The sequence below is a fragment of the Zonotrichia albicollis genome, unplaced genomic scaffold (genome assembly GCF_047830755.1).
Source record: "Zonotrichia albicollis isolate bZonAlb1 unplaced genomic scaffold, bZonAlb1.hap1 Scaffold_250, whole genome shotgun sequence".
Classification (NCBI taxonomy): Eukaryota; Metazoa; Chordata; class Aves; order Passeriformes; family Passerellidae; genus Zonotrichia; species Zonotrichia albicollis.
Window position 1 is genome coordinate 1 of NW_027428425.1, and position 25852 is coordinate 25852.

At 58.1% G+C, this 25852-nt stretch overlaps 1 protein-coding gene across 1 annotated transcript; it reads right to left on the minus strand.

Moving 5' to 3' along the window:
- Positions 1 to 8964: 8964 nt before the first annotated feature.
- Positions 8965 to 25643, minus strand: LOC141727734 (cytochrome P450 11B, mitochondrial-like; the record flags this gene model as incomplete). Its single annotated transcript, XM_074534022.1, is given in 11 exon segments — positions 8965 to 9424; positions 10071 to 10262; positions 13600 to 13678; positions 15889 to 16217; positions 19421 to 19480; positions 19613 to 19617; positions 19728 to 19880; positions 19982 to 20086; positions 21830 to 21989; positions 21991 to 22034; positions 25444 to 25643. Coding segments are annotated over 11 exon segments (1441 nt in total), but the record flags the coding sequence as incomplete, so codon positions are not given.
- Positions 25644 to 25852: the final 209 nt, after the last annotated feature.

A 25852-nucleotide genomic window follows, 5' to 3' on the forward strand; every position in this document is an offset into this window, starting at 1 on the left:
TGACCCCAAACCAGGGACAGGGCACAATGGGAACCCCCCACAAGTGACAGTGGGACCCCAAATAAGGGATAGGGGACAGTTGGGACTCCTTTGGGGACCCTAAATCAGGAACAAGTGACAGAGGAACCCCAAAAGAGGGAGAGGGGGACAGTGGGACCCCAAACAAGGGGCAGGGGACAGTGGGACCCCCTTGGGGACCCCAAACAGGGACAAGGGACAGAGGGACCCCAAACCAGAGACAGGGGACAGTGGGACCCCTTGGGGACCCTAAACAAGGGACAGGGGACAATGGGAACCCCCCACAAATGACAGTGGGACCCCAAATAAGGGATAGGGGACAGTGGGACCCCCCCGAGTGACAGTGGGACCCCAAACCAGGGACAGGGGACAGTGGGACCCTAAACAAGGGGACAGAGGGACCCCCTTGGGGACCCTAAATCAGGAACAGGGGACAGAGGGACCCCCTTGGGGACCCCAAACAGGGACAAGGGACACTGGGAACCACCCTGGGGACCCCAAATAAGGGACAGGGGACAGAAGGACCCCTTTGGGGACCCTAAATCAGGGACAGGGGACAGAGGGACCCCCTTAGGGACCCCAAACCAGGGAGAGGGGACAGTGGGACCCCCCAAGTGACAGAGGGACCCCAAATAAGGGACAGGGGACAGAGGAATCCTAAACAAGGGGACAGGGGACAGTGGGACCCCTTTAGGGACCCCAAACCAGGGACAGGGGACAGTGGGAACCACCCTGGGGACCCCAATCAGGGACAGGGGACAATGGGACCCTAAACAAGGGGACAGGGGACAGTGGGGACCCTCCTGGGGACCCCAAACCAGGGACAGGTGATAATGGGACCCCCTTGGGGACCCCAAACAGGGACAGGGGACACTGGGACCCCCTTGGGGACCCCAAACAAGGGAGAAGGGACAGTGGGACCCCAAAACAGGGACAGGGGACAGTGGGACCCCCCAAGTGACAGAGGGACCCCAAACCAGGGACAGGGGACAGTGGGACCCCCTTGGGGACCCCAAAACAGGGACAGGGGACAGTGGGACCCTAAACAAGGGGACAGGGGACAGTGGGACCCCTTTGGGGACCCTAAATCAGGAACAAGTGACAGTGGAACCCCAAAACAGGGAGAGGGGACAGTGGGACCCTAAACAAGGGGACAGGGGACAGTGGGACCCCTTTGGGGACCCTAAATCAGGAACAAGTGACAGTGGAACCCCAAAACAGGGAGAGGGGACAGTGGGACCCTAAACAAGGGGACAGGGGACAGTGGGACCCCCTTAAATAACAGAGGGACCCCAAAGAAGGGACAGGGGACAGAGGGACCCCTTTGGGGACCCCAAACCAGGGACAGGGGACACTGGGAACCACCCTGGGGACCCCAAATAAGGGACAGGGGACAGAGGGACCCTAAACAAGGGGACAGAGGGACCCCCTTGGGGACCCTAAATCAGGAACAGGGGACAGTGGGACCCCCCTGGGGACCCCAAACAGGGAAAAGGGACACTGGGAACCACCCTGGGGACCCCAGTCAGGGACAGGGGACAATGGGACCCTAAACAAGGGGACAGGGGACAGTGGGACCCCCTTGGGGACCCCAAATAAGGAAGAAGGGAAGAGGGACCCCAAAACAGGGACAGGGGACAGTGGGACCCCTTTGGGGGAACCCCAAACCAGGGACAGGGGACAGTGGGACCCCCTTGGGGACCCCAAATAAGGGATAGGAGACCCCAAACAGGGACAGGGGACAGAGGGACCCCCCAGGTCCCCCTAAATGGCTCCCCCAAACCCCAAGGAAGACTCTGGAGCCCCTGGTGGGGGGACACGGGGGGGGTCACAGGGACACGGGGTGACACGGGGGTGACGCGGGGGTGACACGGAGGTGACACGGAGGTGACACGGACGGGACACGGGGGTGGCACGGCACGGCACAGCACGGCCCGGCCGCCCCGCAGCGGTGCCGGTGTCGCAACCGGGAGTGGCGGGGCAGGGTTGGGACATCGCCCCGGGGACACCGAGGGGGCACCGGGACAGGGGGCACCGGGCCGAGGGACACGGGGACACGGGGACAGCGGGGGAGGGACACGGGGACACGGGGACACGGGGCACCCACACCTCGGGGACAGCGGGGGAGGGACACGGGGACAGGAAAGGGGGGGAAAAGGGGGGACAGGGGGACATTGGGGGGACAGGGGGACATTGGGGGGGACACCCAGAAAAGGGGGGGACAGGGGGACATTGGGGGGACAGGGACATTCAGGAAAAGGGGGGACGGGGATATTGGGGGGACAGGGGGACTTTGGGGGGACAGGGACATTCAGGAAAGGGGGGGGACAGGGGGACATTGAGGGGACAGGGACACCCAGAAAAGGGGGGACACTGGGGGGACAGGGACACCCAGAAAAGTGGGGGACAGGGGGACATTGGGGGGACAGGGGGACATTGGGGGGACAGGGACATTCAGGAAAAGGGGGGGACAGAGGAACATTGGGGGGACAGGGACACCCAGAAAAGGGGGGACAGGGAGACATTGAGGGGACAGGGACACTCAGGAAAGGGGGGGACAGGGGGACATTGGGGGGACATTGGGGGGACAGAGACACCCAGAAAATGGGGGGACAGGGGGACATTGGGGGGACAGGGACATTCAGGAAAAGGGGGGACAGGGGGACATTGGGGGGACATTGGGGGGGTACTAGGGGGACAGTGGGATAGGAAAAGGGGGGGACAGAGACACCCAGGAAAGGGGGGAGACAGGGGGACATTGGGGGGACAGGGGGACACTGGGGGGACATTGAGGGGACATTGGGGGGACAGGGACACTCAGGAAAGGGGGGGACAGGGGGACATTGGGGGGACAGGGACATTCAGGAAAAGGGGGGGACAGGGACACCCATGAAAAGGGGGGGACAGGGGGACATTGGGGGGACAGGGACACCCATGAAAAGGGGGTACAAGGGACATTGGGGTGGCACTGGGACAGGGACACCCAGAAAAGGGGGGACAGGGGGACATTGGGGGGACATTGGGGGGACAGGGACATTCAGGAAAGGGGGGGACAGGGGGACATTGGGGGGACATTGGGGGGACAGGGACATTCAGGAAAAGGGGGACACTGGGGGGACAGGGACACCCAGGAAAGGGGGGGACAGGGGGACATTGTGGGGACAGGAAAGGGGGGGAAAAGGGGGACAGGGGGACATTGGGGGGGACAGGGACACCCAGGAAACGGGGGGGACAGGGGACACCAGGACCCCTAGGGACACCCAGGACACCACAGGAACAGGGCCGGGGGTCCTGGGGGGTCCCCAGTGTCACCAGAGGGGGTCTGGGGGGGTCCCCAATGTCACCAGAGAAGTCCCAACATATGGGGAGGGGTCTCGAGTGTCCCTGGGGTGTCCCCAGAGGAGTCCCAGCACATGGGGAGGGGTCTCCAGTGCCCCTGAGTGTCCCTGGGGGGGTCCCCAGTGTCCCCAGAGGGGGTCCTGGGGGGTCCCCAGTGTCACCAGAGAAGTCCCAACATATGGGGAGGGGTCTCTGAGTGTCCCTGGGGTGTCCCCAGAGGGGTCCCAACATATGGGGAGGGGTCTCCGAGTGTCCCTGGGGGGTCCCCAGAGGGGTCCCAGCACATGGAGAGGGGTCTCCAGTGTCCCTGAGTGTCCCTGAGGGGGGGGGTCCCGGTCCCAGCTGAGGGAGGGTCCCAAAAGGCCCAGGTCCAAAGTTGAGGGGGGGGGGGGAATCCCCAAATGTCCCCAAAGCAAGGGGGGGGTCCCGAGTGTCCCCAAAGCAAGGGGGGGGGGGGGGTCCCAAATTTTTACCAGTCCCAGCTGAGGGGGGGGTCCCTAAGGGTCCCAACCCCACCTGAGGAGGGGTCCCTGAGGGTCCTCTCAGAATCTGAGGGGGTCCCTGAGGGTCCCAAGGCCACCTCAGAGGAGTCCCTGAGGGTCCCGAGTGTCCCCTCAGGTTCTGATGGGGGGTCCCAAGTGTCCCCTCCCATCCTTACGGGGGTCCTGGAGGGTCCCAAGGCCACCTGAGGGGGCTCCCTGAGGGTCCCGAGTGTCCCCTCAGAACCTGAGGGGGGATCCCGGAGTGTTTTGAGTCCCCTCAAAACATGAGGGGGGGTCCCGGAGGGTCCAAGACCGACCTGAGGGGGATCCCTGAGGGTCTCGAGTGTCCCTTCCCAAACTAGGGGGGGAGTTCCGGAGGGTCCCAAGGCCACCTGAGGGGGGACTCTGAGGGTCCTGAGTGTCCCCTCAGTAAGTGAGGGGGATCCCTGAGGGTCCCAGGGCCACCTGAGGAGGGGTCCCTGAGGGTCCTCTCAGAATCTAAGAGGGGTCCCTGAGGGTCCCGAGTGTCCCCTCAGAACCTGAGGGAGTCCCTGAGGGTCCCGGAAGGTCCCAATGCCACCTCAGAGGGGTCCCAGAGGGTCCCGAGTGTCCCCTCAGAACCTGAGTGGGGGTCCCGAGTGTCCCCTCAGAATCTGAGGGGGTCCCTGAGGGTCCCAAGGCCACCTCAGAGGGGTCCCTGAGGGTCCCGAGTGTCCCCTCAGAACCTGAGGGAGTCCCTGAGGGTCCCGGAAGGTCCCAATGCCACCTCAGAGGGGATCCCTGAGGGTCCCGAGTGTCCCCTCAAAACATGAGGGGGGTCCCGGAGGGTCCCAAGGCCACCTGAGGGAGATCCCTGAGGGTCCTGGAGGGTCCCAAGGCCACCTGAGGGGGCTCCCTGAGGGTCCCGAGTGTCCCAAGCCCACCTGAGGTGGGTCCCGACCGCCCCCACACCGAGTGGGGCTCCCCAATCTCCTCTCCCGCCCTGAGGGGAAGCGCCTCCCTCACGGCCCCTCACGGCTGCCGCTGCCGCCCTGAGGGCAAGGATCCCATTTCCCGCTCCGGGCGGGCCCCGTTACCTGAAGTCTCCGGCGAGGTCATCGGCGCTGTCTCCGTGTGCGGAAGAGGGTTCGGGTTTTTGGGGTGCCCCCCGGCGCCTGCGGGTGCCCCCATTGCCCCCGGCGGGGCTCGGCGCTCCGCTGCTGTCGCCGCCCGGGGCCGCGGCCCCCGCGCTGCCCCCGCGCTCGCCCATCTGGGCCCGGCCCGGCCGCGCCCGCCCTTTGTAACCTGGCAACGCCCCGCCCACGCGCCGCCGCCAATGGCAGGGCGGGGAGACAGCGGATGGGCGGGGGGTGCGACCAATGGGAAGGGAGTGCGGGGAAAGGGGAAGCCAATGAGAAGGGGAGGCGGGAGGAGGGGGTGGCCAATGGGAGGGTGGGAATGGGGAGGGGGCGGGGCTTGAAGAATGGTGGGGATTTGGGGGGATTTGGGAAAAATTGGAATTTTCTGGGGATTTGGGGGAATTTTGGGGGAATTTTGAGGGAATTTGGGGGGGATTTGGGGCGAGTTTGGCAAAATTTGGGGGAATTTAGGGGATTTAGGGGGATTTGAGGGGAATTTATGGGGGAATTGGGGGGAGTTGGAAAGAATTTGGGGGGATTTGGGAAGAGTGTGAGGGATTTTGGGGAGAATTTGGGGGGATTTTGGGGGGATTTTGGTGAAATTTGAGGGGATTTGGGGGAATTTGGGCATTTTGGGGGAATTTAGGGGAGATTTTAGGGGAGTTTGGGGGGGATTTGGGGGATTTGGGCGGGATTTTGGGGGAATTTGGGAGAATTTTGGGGCATTTGAGGGGGATTTTTGGGGGGATTTGAGGAGAATTTGAGGGAGAATTTTGGGGGATTTGGGGAGAATTTGAGGGGATTTTGGGGGGATTTTGGTGAAATTTGAGGAGAATTTTTGGATTTTGGGGGGATTTCGGGGGGATTTGAGGGGGATTTTGAGGGAAATTTGGGGGGATTTGGGATAATTTTGAGGGATTTTGGGGAGAATTTGGGGGATTGAGGAGGGAATTGGGGAGAATTTGAGGGAGAATTTTGGAGGATTTGGGGAGAATTTGAGGGGATTTTGGGGGGATTTTGGTGAAATTTGAGGGGATTTGGGGGGAATTTGGGAATTTTGGGGGATTTGAGGGGAGTTTGGGGGGATTTGGGGGATTTAGGCGGGATTTTGGGGAGAATTTGAGGGATTTAGGGGAATTTTGGGGAAAATTTGGAGGATTTAGGAGGGAATTGGGGGGAATTTGAGGGGATTTTGGGGGGATTTTGGTGAAATTTGAGGAGAATTTGGGGGGATTTTGGGGGGGATTGAGGGAATTTTTGGAGAATTTTGGGCCTTTTTGGGGAATTTTTGGGGGGAGTTTTTGGGGCAGTTTTGGGGGGTCTTTGGGGGAATTTTTGGGGGGGTTTGGGGAATTTGAGGGGAATTTTTGGGGAGGGTTTGGGGACGTTTTGGGGGTTTTTTGGTGTTTTTTGTGGGAGATTTTGGGGGGCTTTCGGGGAATTTTGGGGAATTTTTTTCAGGGAGTTTTTGGGGGATCTTGGGGTGAATTTTAGGGAATTTTGGGGGGAGTTTTTGGGGGGGCTTTGAGGGAATGTTGGGGTTTTTTGGGGGTTTTTTGGGGAATTTTGGGATTTTTTTTCAGGGGTTTTTGGGGGGAGATTTTGGGGAATTTTGGGGAAATTTTTGAGGGGAGTTTTTGGGGAGTTTTGGGAATTTTCGGAGAATTTTTGGGAGAGTATTTGGGGGGTTTTGGGGGAAGTTTTTGGGGGTTTTGAGGGAATTTGTGGAATTTTTGGGGGGATTTTCTGAGAGGTTTTGGGGAATTTTTGGGCCCTTTTGGGGAATTTTTGGGGCGTTTTTGGTTTGGTTTTGGGGGGAGTTTTTGGGGGGTCATTGGGGGAGTTTTTGGGAGTTATTGGGGGGAAATTTGGGGGGAATTTTGGGGGGTCTTTGGGATTTTTGGGGGGTTTTGGGGGGAATCTGGAAGATTTGGGGAGAAATTGGGGAAATTTGGGGGGAATTTGGGGGGAATTTGGGGGAGGTTTTGGGGGGAGATTTTGGGGGGAAATTTTGGGGGGCATTTGGGTAATTTTAGGGGGAGATTTTGGAGATTTTTGGAGGTATTTTGGGGGGATTTGGGGGGAATTTGGGGGAGTTTTTGGGGGGAGTTTTGGGCATTTTGGGGGAATTTGGGGGGAGTTTTTTGGGGGTTTTTCGGGGGGATTTGGGCATTTTGGGGGGGATTTTTTGGGTTTTTTGGGGGGGATTTGGGGAATTTTGGGGGGAGTTTTTTGGGGGTTTTTCGGGAATTTTGGGGGGGAGTTTTTGGGGGAAGATTTTGGGTATTTTTGGGTGGATTTTTTTGGGTTTTTCGGGGGGGATTTGGGGAATTTTAGGGGGATCTTTTGGGGGGGTTTGGAGGGAGATTTGGGGAATTTTGGGGGGAATTTTTGGGGGAAGATTTTGGGTATTTTGGGGGGGATTTTTTTGTTTTTTGGGGGGGATTTGGGGAATTTTGGGGGATTTTTTGAGGGGGTTTGGAGCGAGATTTGGGGTATTTTGGGGGGGAGCTTTTTGGAGTTTTCGGGGCATTTTTTGGATATTTTGGGGGAAATTTTTGGGGGGGATTTGGGGAATTTTGGGGGGAGATTTTGGGGGCTATTTGGGGAATTTGGGGGGAGTTTTTTGCGGGGATTCGGAGAATTTTTAGGGGGAGATTTTGGGTATTTTTGGGGGGATTTTTTGGGGTTTTTTGGGGGATTTGCGAATTTTTGGGGGATTTTTAGGGGGAAGATTTTGGGCATTTTTGGGGGGATTTTTTGGGTGGATTTGGGGAATTTTTGGAGGGATTTTTTTGGGGGGTTTGGAGGGAGATTTGGGGTCTTTTTGGGGGGAGCTTTTTGGAGTTTTAAGGGGAATTTTTGGGCATTTTGAGGGAAATTTTTAGGGGGGATTTGGGGACATTTTGGGGGGAGTTTTTTGGGGGGAATTTGGGGACATTTTTGGGGATTTTGGGCAATTTCTCCCCACCCAGCCATTCCCCAGGCTGCTGTGCCAGCAACGCGACTTTATTGGGGGGCTCAGGCCGCTCATTTGCATGTGATTTACATGTGATTTGCATACGATTTGCATGTGATTTGCATACAATTTGCATGTGATTTGCATAACATAGGCGAGCTAACAGGGATGGGGGGTGTGGGGTCCTGCCCCACCCCCACCCCTCGGGTTTTCCATTGAGTGACCACTGAGTGACCACTGAGTGACCACTGACCACTGAGTGACCAATGAGTGACCACAGTGACCACTGAGTGACCTCTGAGTGACCACTGAGTGACCACTGAGTGACCAGTGACCACTGAGTGACCATTGAGTGACCACTGAGTGACCACTGAGTGACCCCAATGACCACTGAGTGACCACTGACCAATGAGTGACCCCAATGACCACTGAGTGACCACTGAGTGACCACTGAGTGACCCCAATGACCACTGAGTGACCACTGACCAATGAGTGACCATTGAGTGACCACTGAATGACCCCAATGACCACTGAGTGACCACAGTGACCCCTGAGTGACCCCAATGACCGGTCAGTGACCAGTGGTCACTCGAGGAGGCGGAAGGTCAGCAGGGGCGATCTCTGGGCACCAGGATGAAGCGGAACGCGGTCGGGACTGAGTGACCACTGAGTGACCACTGAGTGACCCCAATGACCGGTCAGTGACCAGTGGTCACTCGAGGAGGCGGAAGGTCAGCAGCGGCGATCTCTGGGGCACCAGGATGAAGCGGAACGCAGTTGGGACTGAGTGACCACTGAGTGACCATTGAGTGACCCCAATGACCACTGAGTGACCCCAGTGACCGGTCAATGACCAGTGGTCACTCGAGGAGGTGGAAGGTCAGCAGCGGCGATCGCTGGGGCACCAGGATGAAGCGGAATGCGGTCGGGACTGAGTGACCACAGTGACCACTGAGTGACCACTGAGTGACCACTGAGTGACCATGAGTGACCATTGAGTGACCCCAATGACCACTGAGTGACCACTGAGTGACCCCAATGACCCCAATGACCGGTCAGTGACCCCAATGACCAGTGGTCACTCGAGGAGGCGGAAGGTCAGCAGCGGCGATCGCTGGGGCACCAGGATGAAGCGGAACGCGGTCGGGACTGAGTGACCATTGAGTGATCCCAGTGACCCCAATGACCACTGAGTGACCCCAATGACCGGTCAGTGACCACTGAGTGACCATTGAGTGACCATTGGTCACTCGAGGAGGCGGAAGGTCAGCAGCGGCGATCGCTGGGGCACCAGGATGAAGCGGAACGCGGTCGGGACTGAGTGACCATTGAGTCATCCCAATGACCACTGAGTGACCCCAGTGACCGGTCAGTGACCATTGAGTGACCACTGGTCACTCGAGGAGGCGGAAGGTCAGCAGCGGCGATCTCTGGGGCACCAGGATGAACCGGAACGCGGTCGGGACGTCCTCGCTGGACACGGCCTCGATGCTGAAGTTGCTCAGGACCTGCGGGGGCGACCGGCGACGGTTTGGGTCAAAATGAGGAGATTTGGGGTCAAAATGAGGAGATTTGGGGTCAAACCGAGGTTTTGGGTCAAAATGAGGAGATTTGGGGTCAAAACGAGGTTTTGGTTGAAAATGAGGAGATTTTGGGTCCAACCAAGGGTTTGGATCATTCCAAGATGGTTTTGGGTCAAGTCAAGGAGGTTTTGGGTCACACCAAGACCTCATTGGGTCACCCCAAGACCTTGGTTGGGTCAAACCAACACCTCGTTGGGTCAAACCAAGACTTTGACTCTTCCAAGACCTTGGTTGGGTCAAACCAAGACTCATTGGGTCAACCCAAGACCTCATTGGGTCAAACCAAGACTTTGACTCTTCCAAGCCCTTGGTTGGGTCACACCAAGATCTCATTGGGTCACACCAAAATCTCATTGGGTCAAACCAAGACTTTGGCTCTTCCATGACCTCTTCCAAGACCTTGGTTGGGTCTAACCAAGACCTCGTTGGGTCAACCCAAAACCTCATTGGCTCAACCCAAGATTTGGCTCTTCCAAGACCTCGTTGGGTCACCCCAAGACCTCATTGGCCAAGCCCACCCCCCCCCACGGTGCCCCGCCCCCCATGCCCGGTCGTGGGGCGCCCCACTCACGTGCGCCAGGAACAGCATCATCTCGGCCTCGGCCAGGCGCCGGCCGATGCACTGGCGCGCGCCGAAGCCGAAGGCCAAGGCCTTGAAGGTGGTGTCGTCCTTGCCGAGCCAGCGGCGCGGGTCGTAGCGCTCGGGCTGCGGGAACACGTCGGGGCAGCGCCCCATGGCGTACAGCGCCACCTGGCACAGCGTCTGCGGGGAACCGGGCTGGGGGTCAGGCCAAGACCTCAATGGGTCAGGCCAACCTCAATGGGTCAAGTCAAGGCTTTGGGTTGGGCCAACATCTCAATGGGTCAAACCAAGGCGTTGGGTCAGGCCAAGACCTCAATGGGTCAATTCATGACTTTGGGTCAGGCAAGCACCTCAATGGGTCAAGGCAAGGATTTGGGTCAAGCCAAGACCTCAATGGGTCAATCCAAGGCTGTGGGTCAAGCCAAGACCTCAATGGGTCAATCCAAGGCTGTGGGTCAGGCCAACACCTCAATGGGTCAATTCATGACTTTGGGTTGGGCCAACACCTCAATGGGTCAAGCCAAGGCTTTGGGTCAACTCATGACTTTGGGCCAAGGCACGGCTTTGGTCATGACTTTGGGTCAAGGCAAAGCTTTGGTTCAAACCAAGGCTTTGGGTCAAGCCAAGACCTCATTGGGTCAACCCAAGACTTTGGGTCAAGTCCGGACCTCATTGGGCCAAGCCAAGACCTCAATGGGTCAAGACAAGCCTTTGGGTCAAGTCATGATTTTGGGTCACGCCAACACCTCAATGGGTCAAACCAAGGCTTTGGGTTGGGCCAACATCTCAATGGGTCAAACCAAGGCGTTGGGTCAAGCCAACACCTCAATGGGTCAATTCATGACTTTGGGTCAGGCCAGCACCTCAATGGGTGAGCTCATGACTTTGGGTTGGGCCAACATCTCAATGGGTCAAACCAAGACCTTGTTGGGTCAATCCAAGGCTTTGGGTCAAGCCAACATCTCAATGGGTCAGGCCAACACTTCGATGGGTCAAACCAAGGTTTTGAGTTGGGCCAACATCTCAAAGGTCAAGCCAAGACCTCAAAGGGTCAAGTCATGATTTTGGGCCAAGCCAAAACCTCATTGAGTCAAGCCAATATTTTGGGTCAAGTCAAGGCTTTGAGTCAAGTCATGACTTTGGGCCAAGCCAAGACCTCAATGGGTCAAGACAAGGCTTTGGGTCAAGCCAAGACCTTGTTGGGTCAATCCAAAGCTTTGGGTCAGGCCAAGACCTCAATGGGTCAAACCAAGGCTTTGGGTCAAGACAAGGCTTTGGGTCAATCCAACACCTCAATGGGTCAAGCCAAGGCTTTGGATTGGGCCAACACCTCAATGGGTCAATTCATGACTTTGTTTTGGGCCAACACCTCAATGGGTCAAATCAAGGCTTTGGGTCAAGACAAGGATTTGGGTCAATCCAAGACCTCATTGGGTCCATCCAAGACTTTGGATCAAGTCATGACTTTGGGCCAAGCCAAGACCTCAATGGGTCAAGACAAGCCTTTGGGTCAAGTCATGACTTTGGGTCACGCCAACACCTCGATGGGTCAAACCAAGGCTTTGGGTCAAGCCAACACCTCAATGGGTCAATTCATGACTTTGGGTCAGGCCAACACCTCAATGGGTTAATTCATGACTTTGGGTTGGGCCAACACCTGAATGGGTCAGGCCAACACCTCAATGGGTCAATTCATGACTTTGGGTCAGGCCAACACCTCAATGGGTCAATTCATGACTTTGGGATGGGCCACCACCTGAATGGGTCAGGCCAACACCTCAATGGGTCAATTCATGACTTGGGTCAAGCCAAGACCTTATTGGATCAAACCAAGACTTTGGTCAGGACTTTGGGTCAAGGCAAGGCTTTGGGTCAACCCAACACCTCAATGGGTCAAGCCAAGGCTGTGGGTCAGGCCAACACCTCAGTGGGTCAGGCCAAGACCTCAATGGGTCAGCTCATGACTTTGGGTTGGGCCAACATCTCAATGGGTCAAACCAAGACTTTGGGTTGGGCCAACATCTCAATGGGTCAAGCCAAGGCTGTGGGTCAAGCCAACACCTCAATGGGTCAATTCATGACTTTGGGTCAAGCCAACACCTCAATGGGTCAATCCAAGGCTTTGGATCAGGCCAAGACCTCAATGGGTCAAGCCAAGACCTTGTTGGGTCAATCCAAGACTTTGGGTCAAGCCAACACCTCAATGGGTCAAACCAAGACTTTGGTCAGGACTTTGGGTCAAGGCAAGGCTTTGGGTCAGGCCAACATCTCAATGGGTCAAGCCAAGACGTCAATGGGTCAATTCATGACTTTGGGTCAGGCCAACACCTCAATGGGTCAAACCAAGGCTGTGGGTCAGGCCAAGACCTCAGTGGGTCAGGCCAACACCTCAATGGGTCAAACCAAGGCTTTGGGTCAAGCCAACACCTCAATGGGTCAAACCAAGACCTCAATGGGCCAAGCCAAGGCTTTGGGTCAAGCCAACACCTCAATGGGTTAAACCAAGGCTGTGGGTCAGGCCAAGACCTCAATGAGTCAAACCAAGGGTTTGGGTCAAGCCAAGACTTTGGGTCAAGCCAAGACCTCAGTGGGTCAAACCAAGACCTTGTTGGGTCAATCCAAGGCTTTGGGTCAAGCCAACACCTCAATGAGTCAAACCAAGGCTTTGGGTTGGGCCAACACCTCAATGGGTCAAACCAAGGCTTTGGGTCAATCCAACACCTCAATGGGTCAAGCCAAGACCTCAATGGGTCAAACCAAGGCTTTGGGTCAAGACAAGGCTTTGGGTCAAGCCAACACCTCAATGGGTCAAGCCAAGACCTCAATGGGTCAAACCAAGACCGCATTGGGTCAATTCATGACTTTGGGTTGGGCCAACACCTCAATGGGTCAAACCAAGGCTTTGGGTCAAGTCAAGGCTTTGGTTCAAACCAAGGCTTTGGGTCAGGCCAAGACCTCGTTGGGTCAACACAAGACCTCGTTGGGCCAAGCCAAAACATGGTTGGGCCAAGCCAAGACTTTGGATCAAGCCAAGACATCATTGGGTCGATCCAAAACTTCATTGGGTCAACCCAAGACCTTGTTGGGTCAAGCAAAAACTTTGGGTCAAGCCAAGATCTCGTTGGGTCAGGTCAAGGCTTTGGGCCAAGCCAAGACTTTGGGTCCATCCAAGACTTTGTTGGGTCCAATCAAGGCATGGTTGGGTCAACCCAAGATTTTGGGTCAAGACCTTGTTGGCTCAAGCCAAGCCATGGTTGGGTCAAGCCAAGACTTTGTTGGGTCCAATCAAGGCATTTTTGGGTCAAGACCTTGTTGGGTCAACCCAAGACCTCGTTGAGTCAATCCAAAACCTCATTGGGCCAAGCCAAGCCATGATTGGGTCAAGCCAAGCCATGGTTGGGTCAAGCCAAGGCTTTGGGCCAAGCCAAGACTTTGGGTCCCCCCCAGGCCCCCCAAAATCCCCCAAGACCCCCCAGGACCCCCAGGACCCCCCAAAGCTGCCCCAGTGGTTTCTCACCCCCGCCGGCACCCGGTAGTTGTTGAGCACCACGTCGGTGGCCGGGTAGCGCTGCACCGTGATGCCCACCGGGTACAGCCTGCACCAGTATGGACCAGTAAGGACTGGTACAGACCGGTATAAACCAGTATAAACCAGTAAGGACCGGTAAGGACCGGTAAGGACTGGTACAGACCGGTATAAACCAGTATGGACCAGTATGGACCGGTAAGGACTGGTACAGACCGGTATAAACCAGTATAGACCAGTATAAACTATTATAGACGGGTATAAATCATTATAAACCAGTATAAACCAGTATGGACCAGTATAAACTAGTATGGACTGGTATAAACCAGTATAAACCAGTATAAACCAGTATAGACTGGTATAAAATGGTATGGATTGGTATAACTCAGTATAAACCAGTATAAACCAGTATGGACCAGTATAGACCAGTATAGACCAGTATGGACCAGTATGGACCAATATGGCGGCTCCACCCCCCCGGTGCCCCCCAACTCTGCTGGGACCCCCTAGTGCCCTCCCAGTTATCCCAGTTTGCCCAGTCCCCTGCCCCCAGTGCCCTCCCAGTCCCTCCCAGTATATCCCAGTGCTCCCAGTATATCCCAGTTTGGTCCCAGTCCCTCCCAGTCCCCCCCAGTTTATCCCAGTCCCTCCCAGTTTGATCCCAGTCTGTCTGAATCCATCCCAGTCCATCCCAGTCCCTCCCAGTTCATCCCAGTTCATCCCAGTTTGGTCCCAGTTCCCTCCCAGTCCCTCCCAGTTAATCCCAGTTAATCCCAGTTAATCCCTGCCTCTCCCAGTCCATCCCAGACCACCCCAGTTCATCCCAGTCCATCCCAGTTTGTCCCAGTCCCTCCCAGTTCCCTCCCAGTTCATCCCAGTTTGATCCCAGTCCATCTGAGTCCATCCCAGTTTGGTCCCAGTTCCTCCCAGTCCATCCCAGTCCCTCCCAGTTCCCCTATTCCCCCAAACCCCCAAGTCCATCCCAGTTAATCCCAGTCCATCCCAGTCTGGTCCCAGTCCATCCCAGTCCCTCCCAGTTAATCTCAATGAATCCCAGTCCACCCCAGTTAATCCCAGTCCCTCCCAGTTCCCTCCCAGTCCCTCCCAGTTTGTCCCAGTCCCTCCCAGTTTGTCCCAGTTAATCCCAGTCCCTCCCAGTCCATCCCAGTTTGTCCCAGTCCCCCCCCAGTCCCTCCCAGTCCCTCCCAGTCCATCCCAGTTTGTCCCAGTCCCTCCCAGTCCCCCCCAGTCCATCCCAGTCCATCCCAGTCCCTCCCAGTCCCTCCCAGTTCCCTCCCCAGTCCATCCCAGTTTGTCCCCAGTCCCTCCCAGTTCCATCCCAGTTCCCTCCCAGTCTCTCCAGTCCATCCCAGTCCATCCCAGTCCCTCCCAGTCCCTCCCAGTCCATCCCAGTCCCTCCCAGTTACCTCCCAGTTCCCTCCCAGTCCATCCCAGTTTGTCCCATTCCCTCCCAGTTCCATCCCAGTTCCCTCCCAGTCTCTCCCAGTCCATCCCAGTTTGTCCCAGTCCCTCCCAGTTCCCTCCCAGTCCCTCCCAGTCTCTCCCAGTCCATCCAGTCCATCCCAGTCCATCCCAGTCCCTCCCAGTCCATCCCAGTCCATCCCAGTCCCTCCCAGTCCCTCCCAGTCCATCCCAGTCCCTCCCAGTCCATCCCAGTCCATCCCAGTCCATCCCAGTCCCTCCCAGTCCATCCCAGTTTGGTCCCAGTTCCTTCCCAGTCCATCCCAGTCCATCCCAGTCCATCCCAGTTTGGTCCCAGTTCCTTCCCAGTCCCTCCCAGTCCATCCCAGTTTGTCCCAGTCCGTCCCAGTCCCCCCCAGTCCATCCCAGTCCATCCCAGTCCCTCCCAGTCCCCTCCCAGTCCATCCCAGTCCCTCCCAGTCCATCCCAGTTTGCTCCCAGTCCGTCCCAGTTCCCTCCCAGTTTATCCCAGTATCCCCCAGTCCCTCCCAGTCCATCCCAGTTCCCTCCCAGTCCTTCCCAGTTTGATCCCAGTCCATCCCAGTCCTCCCCAGTCCCTCCCAGTCCATCCCAGTCCCTCCCAGTCCCTCCCAGTCCATCCCAGTTCCCTCCCAGTCCCTCCAGTCCTCCCCAGTCCCTCCCAGTCCATCCAGTCCCTCCAGTCCCTCCCAGTCCCATCCCCAGTCCCTCCCAGTTCCATCCCAGTTTGATCCCAGTCCATCCCAGTCCATCCCAGTTTGTCCCAGTTTGTCCCAGTTTGTCCCAGTTTGTCCCAGTTTCCCCAGTTCCCCCTCACACCTCAGGGTCTCTTTGATGGCCGCTTTCAGCAGCGGCAGCGCCCCCAGCAGCTCGGGCAGGGCTCGAGGGACCCCCGATTGGGGAGACCCCCGAATTGGGGGAGACCCCCGAACTGGGGGAGACCCCCGAATTGGGGACCCCCGAATTGGAGACCCCCGAATTGGGGAGACCCCCGAATTGGGGGAGACCCCCGAATTGGGGACCCCCGAATTGGGAGAGACCCCCGAATTGGGGACCCCCCCGGCCGCCCGCAGCTCCTCCCGCAGCGCCCGCTGCACCCCCGGGTTCCGGCCCAGCTCGAACAGCGTGAACAGCAGCGGGATGGCCGTCTGTGGGGAGGGGGCTGCACCTGAGACCCCTCCTCAAATTCCCCCGGGACCCCCAGAACCCCCCCCCGGGACCCCCCAAAAATCCCCCGACTCAAATACCCCCCAAAAAACCCCCCAAACAACCCCATCGTGAACAGCCGTGAACAGCAGCGGGATGGCCGTCTGTGGGGAGGGGGCTGCACCTGAGACCCCTCCTCAAATTCCCCCAAAACACCCAGAACCCCTCCGGGGACCCCCAAAAATCCCCCGACTCAAATATCCCCCAAAACCCCCCAAAATATCCCCAGCGTGAACAGCGTGAACAGCAGCGGGATGGCCGTCTGTGGGAGGGGGCTGCACCTGAGACCCCTCCTCAAATTCCCACAAAACACCCAGAACCCCTCCGGGACCCCCAAAAACCCCCCGACTCAAATATCCCCCCAAAAACCCCCAAACAACCCCATCGTGAACAGCGTGAACAGCAGCGGGATGGCCGTCTGTGGGGAGGGGGCTGCACCTGAGACCCCTCCTCAAATTCCCACAAAACCCCCCAGGGACCCCCAAAAAAACCCCGGGACCCCCAGAACCCCTCGACTCAAATATCCCCCCAAAACCCCCCAAAATATCCCCAGCATGACACAGCGTGAACAGCAGCGGGATGGCCGTCTGTGGGGGAGGGGGCTGCACCTGAGACCCCTCCTCAAATTCCCACAAAACCACCCCAGGGACCCCCCAAAAAACACCCCCCGGGACCCCCAGAACCCCCCCAACTCAAATATCCCCCCAAAATCCCCCCAAACAACCCCAGCGTGAACAGCAGCGGGATGGCCATCTGTGGGGAGGGGGCTGCACCTGAGACCCCTCCTCAAATTCCCACAAAACACCCCCGGGACCCCCAAAAACATCCCCGGGACCCCCAGAAACCCCCGACTCAAATATCCCCCCAAAACCCCCCCAAAATATCCCCATCGTGAACAGCGTGAACAGCAGCGGGATGGCCGTCTGTGGGGAGGGGGCTGCACCTGAGACCCCTCCTCAAATTCCCGCGGGACCCCCCAAAAACCCCCCCAGGACCCCCCCGACTCAAATATCCCCCCAAAACCCCCCAAACAACCCCATCGTGAACAGCGTGAACAGCAGCGGGATGGCCGTCTGTGGGGAGGGGCTGCACCTGAGACCCCTCCTCAAATTCCCACAAAACACCCAGAACCCCCCCGGGACCCCCAAAAAACCCCCCGACTCAAATATCCCCCAAAACCCCCCAAAAACTCCCCCAAAATATCCCCAGCATGAACAGCGTGAACAGCAGCGGGATGGCCGTCTGTGGGGAGGGGGCTGCACCTGAGACCCCTCCTCAAATTCCCACAAAACCCCCCAGGGACCCCCCAAAAATCCCCCAAACCCCCCCGACTCAAATATCCCCCCAAAACCCCCCAAAACTCCCCCCAAAAATATCCCCAGCGTGAACAGCGTGAACAGCAGCGGGATGGCCGTCTGTGGGGAGGGGGCTGCACCTGAGACCCCCTCCTCAAATTCCACCGGGACCCCCAAAAACCTCCCCGGGACCCCCCCCGACTCAAATATCCCCCACAAAACCCCCCCAAATCTCCCCCAAAATCCCCTCTGGGTGCCCCCCCGGTTCCGGTGCCCCCAATCCCGGGGGTCTCACGGTGTCCCCCCACCCCAAATTCCATAAAATCCCCTCCAAAAATCCCCCAAATCCCCCCAAACCCCCCCAAAATCCCCCCCAAAATCCCCCAGACACCCCCCAGACCCCCCCAAATCCCCCCAATCCCCTGGGTCTCACGGTGTCCCCCCCCACCCTAAATTCCCACCAAATCCCCTCCAAAAATCCCCCAAATCCTCCCCCAAATCCTCCCCAAAATCCCCCCCAAATTCCCTCCAAATCCCCCCAAACACCCCCAGACCCCCCAAATCCCCCCAAGACCCCCAAAACCCCCCAAACCCGGGGGTCTCACGGTGTCCCCCCACCCTAAATTCCCCCCAAATCCCCTCCAAAAATCTCCAAAATCCTCCCCAAAATCCCCCCAAAATCCCCCCAAACACCCCCAGACCCCCAAATCCCCCCCAAGCCCGGGGGTCTCACGGTGTCCCCCCACCCTAAATTCCCCCCAAATCCCCCTCCAAAAATCTCCCAAAACCCCCAAAATCTCCCAAACCCCCCTCAGACCCCCCAAAATCCCCCAGACCCCCCAAATCCCCCCAATCCCGGGGGTCTCACGGTGTCCCCCTACCCTAAATTCCCCCCAAATCCCCTCCAAAAATCCCCAAACCCCCCGAAAATCCCCCCAAACACCCCCAGACACCCCCAGACCCCCCAAAATCTCTCCAAAATCCCCCCAGACCCCCCAAATCCCCCCAATCCCGGGGGTCTCACGGTGTCCCCCTACCCTTAATTCCCACCAAATCTCCAACAAATCCCCCCCAAATCCCCTCCAAAGCCCCCCAAAATCCCCCAAACCCCCCAAAACCCGGGGGTCTCACGGTGTCCCCCCCACCCTAAATTCCCGCAAAATCCCCTCCAAAAATCCCCTAAATACCCCCAAACACTCCCAAAATCCCCCTCCAAAAATCCCCAAAATCTCCCAAAACCCCCCCAAAAATCCCCCCAAAAACCCCCAAGACCCCCCAAAATCCCCAATCCCGGGGGTCTCACGGTGTCCACGCCCCCGCCCGTGAACTCGGTCACGTTGGCTTTGATGGAGGGCAGCGGGAGCTGAACCCCCAAACCCCCGGGGACCCCCCCATCCCAAAACACCCCCAGACCCACAAAATCCCCCCAAAAACCCCCCAAAATCCCCCAAACCCGGGGGTCTCACGGTGTCCCCCTACCCTAAATTCCCCCCAAATCCCCTCCAAAAATCCCCAAATCCTCCCCAAAATCCCCCAGACACCCCCCAGACCCCCCAAATCCCCCATACCCGGGGGTCTCACGGTGTCCCCCTACCCTAAATTCCCACAAAATCCCCTCCAAAAATCCCCAAATCCTCCCCAAAATCCCCCCAGACACCCCCAGACCCCCCAAAACCCCTCAACCCCGGGGGTCTCACGGTGTCTCCCCCCACCCTAAATTCCCCCCAAATCTCCTCCAAAAATCCCCCAAATCTCCAACAAATCCCCCCCCAAATCCCCTCCAAAGCCCCCCCCAAACACCCCCAGACCCCCCAAAATCCCCCCAAATTCCCCAACCCCGGGGGTCTCACGGTGTCCACGCCCCCCGCCGTGAACTCGGTCACGTTGGCTTTGATGGAGGGCAGCGGGAGCTGAACCCCCAAACCCCCGGGACCCCCCATCCCAAACACCCCCAGACACCCCAAAATCCCCCAAAACCCCCCAAAATCCCCAATCCCGGGGGTCTCACGGTGTCCACGCCCCCCGCCCGTGAACTCGGTCACGTTGGCTTTGATGGAGGGCAGCGGGAGCTGAACCCCCAAACCCCCGGGACCCCCCATCCCAAACACCCCCAGGACCCCCAAAATCCCCCCAAATCCCCAATCCCGGGGGTCTCACGGTGTCCACGCCCCCCGCGGTGAACTCGGGTCACGTTGGCTTTGATGGAGGGCAGCGGGAGCTGCCCCTGCAGCAGCAGCTCCGCCAGGACCCCCGCCCCGGAGACCCCTCCCCGGCAGAACTCCCGGTACAGCCGCTGGATGCTGCGGTCAGCTGGGGAGGGGGCGGCAACCGAGGGGTTAACGGGACCCCCGAGATTGGGGGGTAACGGTAACGGAGGGGTTAACGGGACCCCCGGGATTGGGGGGATTAACGGGACCCCCGGGCTTGGGGAGTAACGGGACCCCCGGGTTTGCGGGGGATTAACGGGACCCCTCCCCAGCAGAACTCCCGGTACAGCCGCTGGATGCTGCGGTCAGCTGGGGAGGGGGCGGCAACCGAGGGGTTAACGGGACCCCCGGGATTGGGGGGGGTTAACGGGACCCCCCGGGATTGGGGAGATAACAGGGACCCCCGGGATTGGGGGTTAACGGGACCCCCCGGGATTGGGGTGGGCACGGTAATGGGAAGGGGCACAGGGACCCCCGGGATTGGGGGTTAACGGGACCCCCGGGATTGGGGAGTAACGGGACCCCCGGGATTGGGGGGATTAACGGGACCCCTCCCCAGCAGAACTCCCGGTACAGCCGCTGGATGCTGCGGTCAGCTGGGGAGGGGGCGCAGGGTGAGGGAGGGGTTAACGGGACCCCCGGGATTGGGGAGATAACGGGACCCCCGGGATTGGGGGCACACGGTAACGGAGGGGTTAACGGGACCCCCGGGTTTGGGGGTAACGAGACCCCCGGGTTGTGGGGGGGCTAACGGCGACCCCCCACCCTGAACCCACCCCCGAACCCTGGGGTGTCCTAATTCTGGGGAGGGGGTCCCGGGACCCCCGGGTTTGGGGGGCACCGAGACCCCCACCCCTGAGCCCCACCCCTCCCCCAAGCTCGGGGGTCCCCCATGGGTGGGGGTGGCAAAAGTGGGGGGGGGCACTGGGGGGATTCCTGCAGGGGAGGGGTCGCACACAGGGGGGAGTCCCAAATTATGGGGAGGGGTCTCACTGAGGGGGTCCCGCATGGAGAGGTGGGGGGGTCCCCGAGGGTGGGGGGTCTCAAAGGGGGGAGTCCTATGGGGTTGGGGGTCCCATGGGTGGGGGTCTCATGGGGGGAAGTCCTATGGGTTGGGGGTCCCATGGGTGGGGGGTCTCATAGGGGCGTTCCGAGGGTTTTTGGGGTGAACCAGGGGGGTCCTACAAGGTCCTGTAGGGTGGGTGGGGGTCTCATTTCGGGGGGGGGGTCCCAGGGGTTGGGGGTCTCATTGGGGTGGGGGTCCCACAGGGGGGGGTGGGGGTCTCATTGGGGTGGGGGTCCCATAGGGGGGGTGGGGGTCTCATAGGGGGGTTCCCATGGATTCAGGGTCCCATAGAGTGGGTGGGGGGTCCCATAGGGGGGTTCCCATGGATTGAGGGTCCCATAGCAGGGATGGGGGTCCCCATAGGGGGGTTCCTCCATCTCGGGGGTCCCCACGGGGGTCGGGGTCTCATTGGGGTGGGGGTCCCACGGTGGGTGGGGGTCCCATAGGGGGGTTCCCATGGATTGAGGGTCCCATACGGGTTGATGGGGTTCCCATGGATTCAGGATCCCATAGGTGGGTGGGGGGTCCATGGGGGGGTCCCATAGGGTGGGTGGGGGTCCCACGGGGGTCCCCGCCCCCCCTCACCGTGGCCGAAGATGGTGTCCCAGGGGGATGGGGGTCCCATAGCAGGGATGGGGGGTCCCATAGGGGGGTTCCCATGGATTGAGGATCCCATAGGGGGGTTCCCCCATCTCGGGGGTCCCCATAGGGTGGGTTCCCCCATCTCGGGGGTCTCACGGGGGTCCCGCCCCCCCCCTCACCGTGGCCGAAGATGGTGTCCCAGGGGGATGGGGGGTCCCATAGGTGGGTGGGGGGTCCATGGGGGGGGTCCCATGGGTGGGTGGGGGTCCCGCCCCCCCTCACCGTGTCCGAAGATGGTGTCCCAGGGGGATGGGGGTCCCATATCAGGGATGGGGGTCCCATAGGGTGGGTGGGGGTCCCATGGGTGGGTGGGGGTCCCACGGGGGTCCCCGCCCCCCCCTCACCGTGTCCGAAGATGGTGTCCCAGGCGCGCAGGTGGCGCCGCCAGAGCGGGGGGTGCAGGCGCAGCAGCGGGGGGGGCAGGAAGAGCAGGGGGGGGGTCGTGCTCAGCATCTCCTCCAGCGCCCCCAGGAACTCGAGCGCCCCCCCCCGCGGGCCGCGCCCCCCCCAGCAGCCCCAGGCGCTCCCCGTACAGCGCGAAGCTGCTGGCTGGGGGAAAATTGGGGAAAAAGAACGGGAAAATTGGGAAAAAGTGGGCGAAAAATTGGGGGAAAATTGGGAAAAATTGGGGCGAAAAATTGGGGAATAATTGGGGAATAATTGGGGAATAATTGGGGAACAATTGGGGAATAATTGGGGAATAATTGGGGAAAAAATTGGGGAATAATTGGGGAATAATTGGGGGAAAATTGGGGAAAAAATTGGGGAATAATTGGGGGAAAATTGGGGGAAGATGGGGGGAAATTGGGGAATAATTGGGGAACAATTGGGGAATAATTGGGGAATAATTGGGGAAAAATGGGGAATAATTGGGGAAAATTGGGGGAAAAATTGGGAAAAAACTTGGGAAAAAATAGGGGAAAGATGGGGGAAAATTGGGGGGAAATTGGGAAAAAAGAGGGGAAAATTGGGGGAAATTGGGGAAAAAATTGGGGGAAAATTGGGGAAAAATTTGGGGAATAATTGGGGAAAATTGGGGGAAAAATTGGGGAATAATTGGGGGAATAATTGGGGAACAATTGGGGAATAATTGGGGAATAATTGGGAAAAGATTTGGGAAAAAATGGGGAATAATTGGGGGAAAATAGGGGGACATTGGGGAATAATTGGGGAATAATTGGGGAACAATTGGGGAATAATTGGGGAATAATTGGGGGAAAATTGGGGAAAAATTGGGGAAAAATTGCGGAAAAATTGGGGAATAATTGGGGAAAATTGGGGGAAAAATTGGGGAATAATTGGGGAATAATTGGGGAATAATTGGGGAAAAAAATTGGGGAATAATTGGGGAATAATTGGGGGAAAATTGGGGAAAAAATTGGGGAATAATTGGGGGAAAATTGGGGGAAGATGGGGGGAAATTGGGGAATAATTGGGGAACAATTGGGGAATAATTGGGGGAAAATAGGGGAAAATTGGGGGAAAAATTGGGGAATAATTGGGGAATAATTGGGAAAAGATTTGGGAAAAAATGGGGAATAATTGGGGGAAAATAGGGGGACATTGGGGAAAAATTGGGGAATAATTGGGGGAAAAATTGGGGAATAATTGGGGGAAATTGGGGAATAATTGGGGGAAATTGAGGGAAAAATTGGGGGAAAATTAGGAAAAAATTGGGGGAAAGATGGGGAAAATAGGGAAAAAATTCGGGGAAAGATGGGGAAAAATTAGGAAAGATGGGGGAAAATTTGGGGGAAGATGGGGGAAAAATTGGGGGAAGATTGGGGGAAATTGAGGAATAATTGGGGGAAAATTGGAGGAAAAATTTGGGATAAGTTGGGGGAAAATTGAGAAAAAAAGTGGAGAAAAATTTGGGATAAATTGGGGGAAAATTGGAGGAAAATTGCAGAAAAATTGGGGGAAAATTGGGAAAAAATTGGGGGAAAATTGGGGAAAGATGAGGGGGAAAATTGGGAAAAATTTGGGGGAAGATGGGGGAAAAAATGAGGAACTCGAGCACCCCCCCCCCGCGGGCCGCGCCCCCCCCAGCAGCCCCAGGCGCTCCCCGTACAGCGCGAAGCTGCTGGCTGGGAATGGGGAAAAAGAACGGGAAAATTGGGGAAAAGTTGGGCGAAAAATTGGGGAATAATTGGGGAACAATTGGGGAATAATTGGGGAATAATTGGGGAAAATTGGGCGAAAAATTGGGGAATAATTGGGAGAAATTGGGGAATAATTGGGGGAAAATTGGGGAATAATTGGGGGAAAATTAGGGAATAATTGGGGGAAAACTGGGGAAAAATTGGGGAAAAAATAGGGCAATAATTGGGAAAAATTGGAGGGAAAGATAGGGGAAATTAGGGGGAAAATGGAAAAACATTTGGGGAAAATTGGGGAATAATTGGGGGAAAATTGGGAAAAATTGGGGGAAAAATTGGGGGAAATTCGGAAAAGATGGGGGAAAAATCAGGATAAATTGGGGGAAAATTGAGAAAAATGGAGAAAAATGGGGATAAATTGGGGAAATTGGAGAAAAATTGGGGAAAAATGGGGAAAGATGGGGGAAATTAGGGGGGAAAATTGGGAAAACATTTAGGAAAAAATGGGGAAAAATAGGGGGAAAATTGGGGGAAGATGGGGGAAAATTGGGGAATAATTGGGGGAAATTGGGCAAAAATTGGGGAAAATTGGGAGGAAAAATGGGAAAACATTTGGGAAAAAATGGGGGAAAAATAGGGGAAAATGGGGGAAATTGGGAAAAATTGGGGAATAATTTGGGATAAAATTGGGGGGGGAAATTGGGGAAAAAATTGGAGAATAATTGGGCAAAAATTGGGGAAAAATGGGGTTAGGATCGGGAAAATTGGGAAAGATGGGGGAAATTAGGGGGCAAATGGGGAAAACATTTGGGAAAAATTGGGTAATAATTGGTGAAAATTGGGGAAAAAGTTGGGGAATAATTGGGGGAAAATTGGGGAAAAATTGGGGGAAAATTTGGGGGTGGGGGATCCTGTTATAGACTCCCCCCCTCCATCCCCTGGGGGGTCCCCAATGTCACCCCCCACCATCCTGGGGGTCCCATTGTCACCAATCCCCATCCTGGGGGTCCCATTCCCTGGGGGTCCCATTCCCCCCTATCCCGGGGGTCCCACGCCCCTCCCCACGGTTTTGGGGGTCCCTCTCACCCTCGAGGGTGAAGCGGAAGAGCAGCGGGTGGGGGTCGAGGGTCAGCGCCCCCCAAACCGGGGCTCCCAATTGCCCCCCAACCCGGGGGTCCCAATGCTACCCCAAAGCGGGGGTCCCACTGCCCCCCAATTCGGGGGTCCCAGTGTCACCTCCCCCATCCCCTGAAGGTCCCGGGGGTCCCATTCCCCCCCAATCCGGGGCTCCCACGCCCCCCTCCCCACGGTTTGGGGGTCCCTCTCACCCTCGAGGGTGAAGCGGAAGAGCAGCGGGTGGGGGTCGAGGGTGAGCGCCCCCCCAAACCGGGCTGCCATTGCCCCCCAACCCGGGGGTCCCCATTGCCCCCCCTATACCGGGGGTCCCATTGCCCCCCATCCCGGGGGTCCCACGCCCCCTCCCCACTGTTCGGGGGTCCCTCTCACCCTCGAGGGTGAAGCGGAAGAGCAGCGGGTGGGGGTCGAGGGTCAGCGCCCCCCAAACCGGGGGTCCCAATGTCACCTCCCCCGCCATCCTGGGGGTCCTGGGAGTCCCAATGTCAACCCCCCCATCGCCTGGGGGTCCCGGGGGTCCCAGTATCACCCCTCATCATCCCCTGGGGGTCCCATTGCCCCCCCAAACCGGGCGTCCCAATGTCCCCCTAACCGGGGGTCCCAATGCCACCCCATACCGGGGGTCCCAGTGTCACCTCCCCATCCCCTGAAGGTCCCGGGGGTCCCATTGCCCCCATCCCGGGGGTCCCACGCCCCCTCCCCACTGTTCGGGGGTCCCCTCTCACCCTCGAGGGTGAAGCGGAAGAGCAGCGGGTGGGGGTCGAGGGTCAGCGCCCCCCCGGGGGTCGCGCGCACGCGCTCCCGCAGGGACTCGGCGAAGTCGCGGGCGACCGAATCGAGGAGCGGCAGAAACTTGCGGACCCCGGCCGGGGACAGCACGGCGCGGTTCAGGGCCAGGCGGTCAGCCCGCCACGCGGGGCCATTGCTGGGGGCGTGGGGACATTGGGGACATTGGGGGACATTGGGGGGATTGTGGACATTGGGGACATTGGGGACATTGGGGGGGCATTGGGGGATTGGGGACATTGGGGACATTGGGGGGCATTGGGGACATTGGGGGGGATTGGGGGCATTGGGGGGATTGGGGGCATTTGGGGGATTGGAGGGTAATGGGGACATTGGCAACATCGGGGA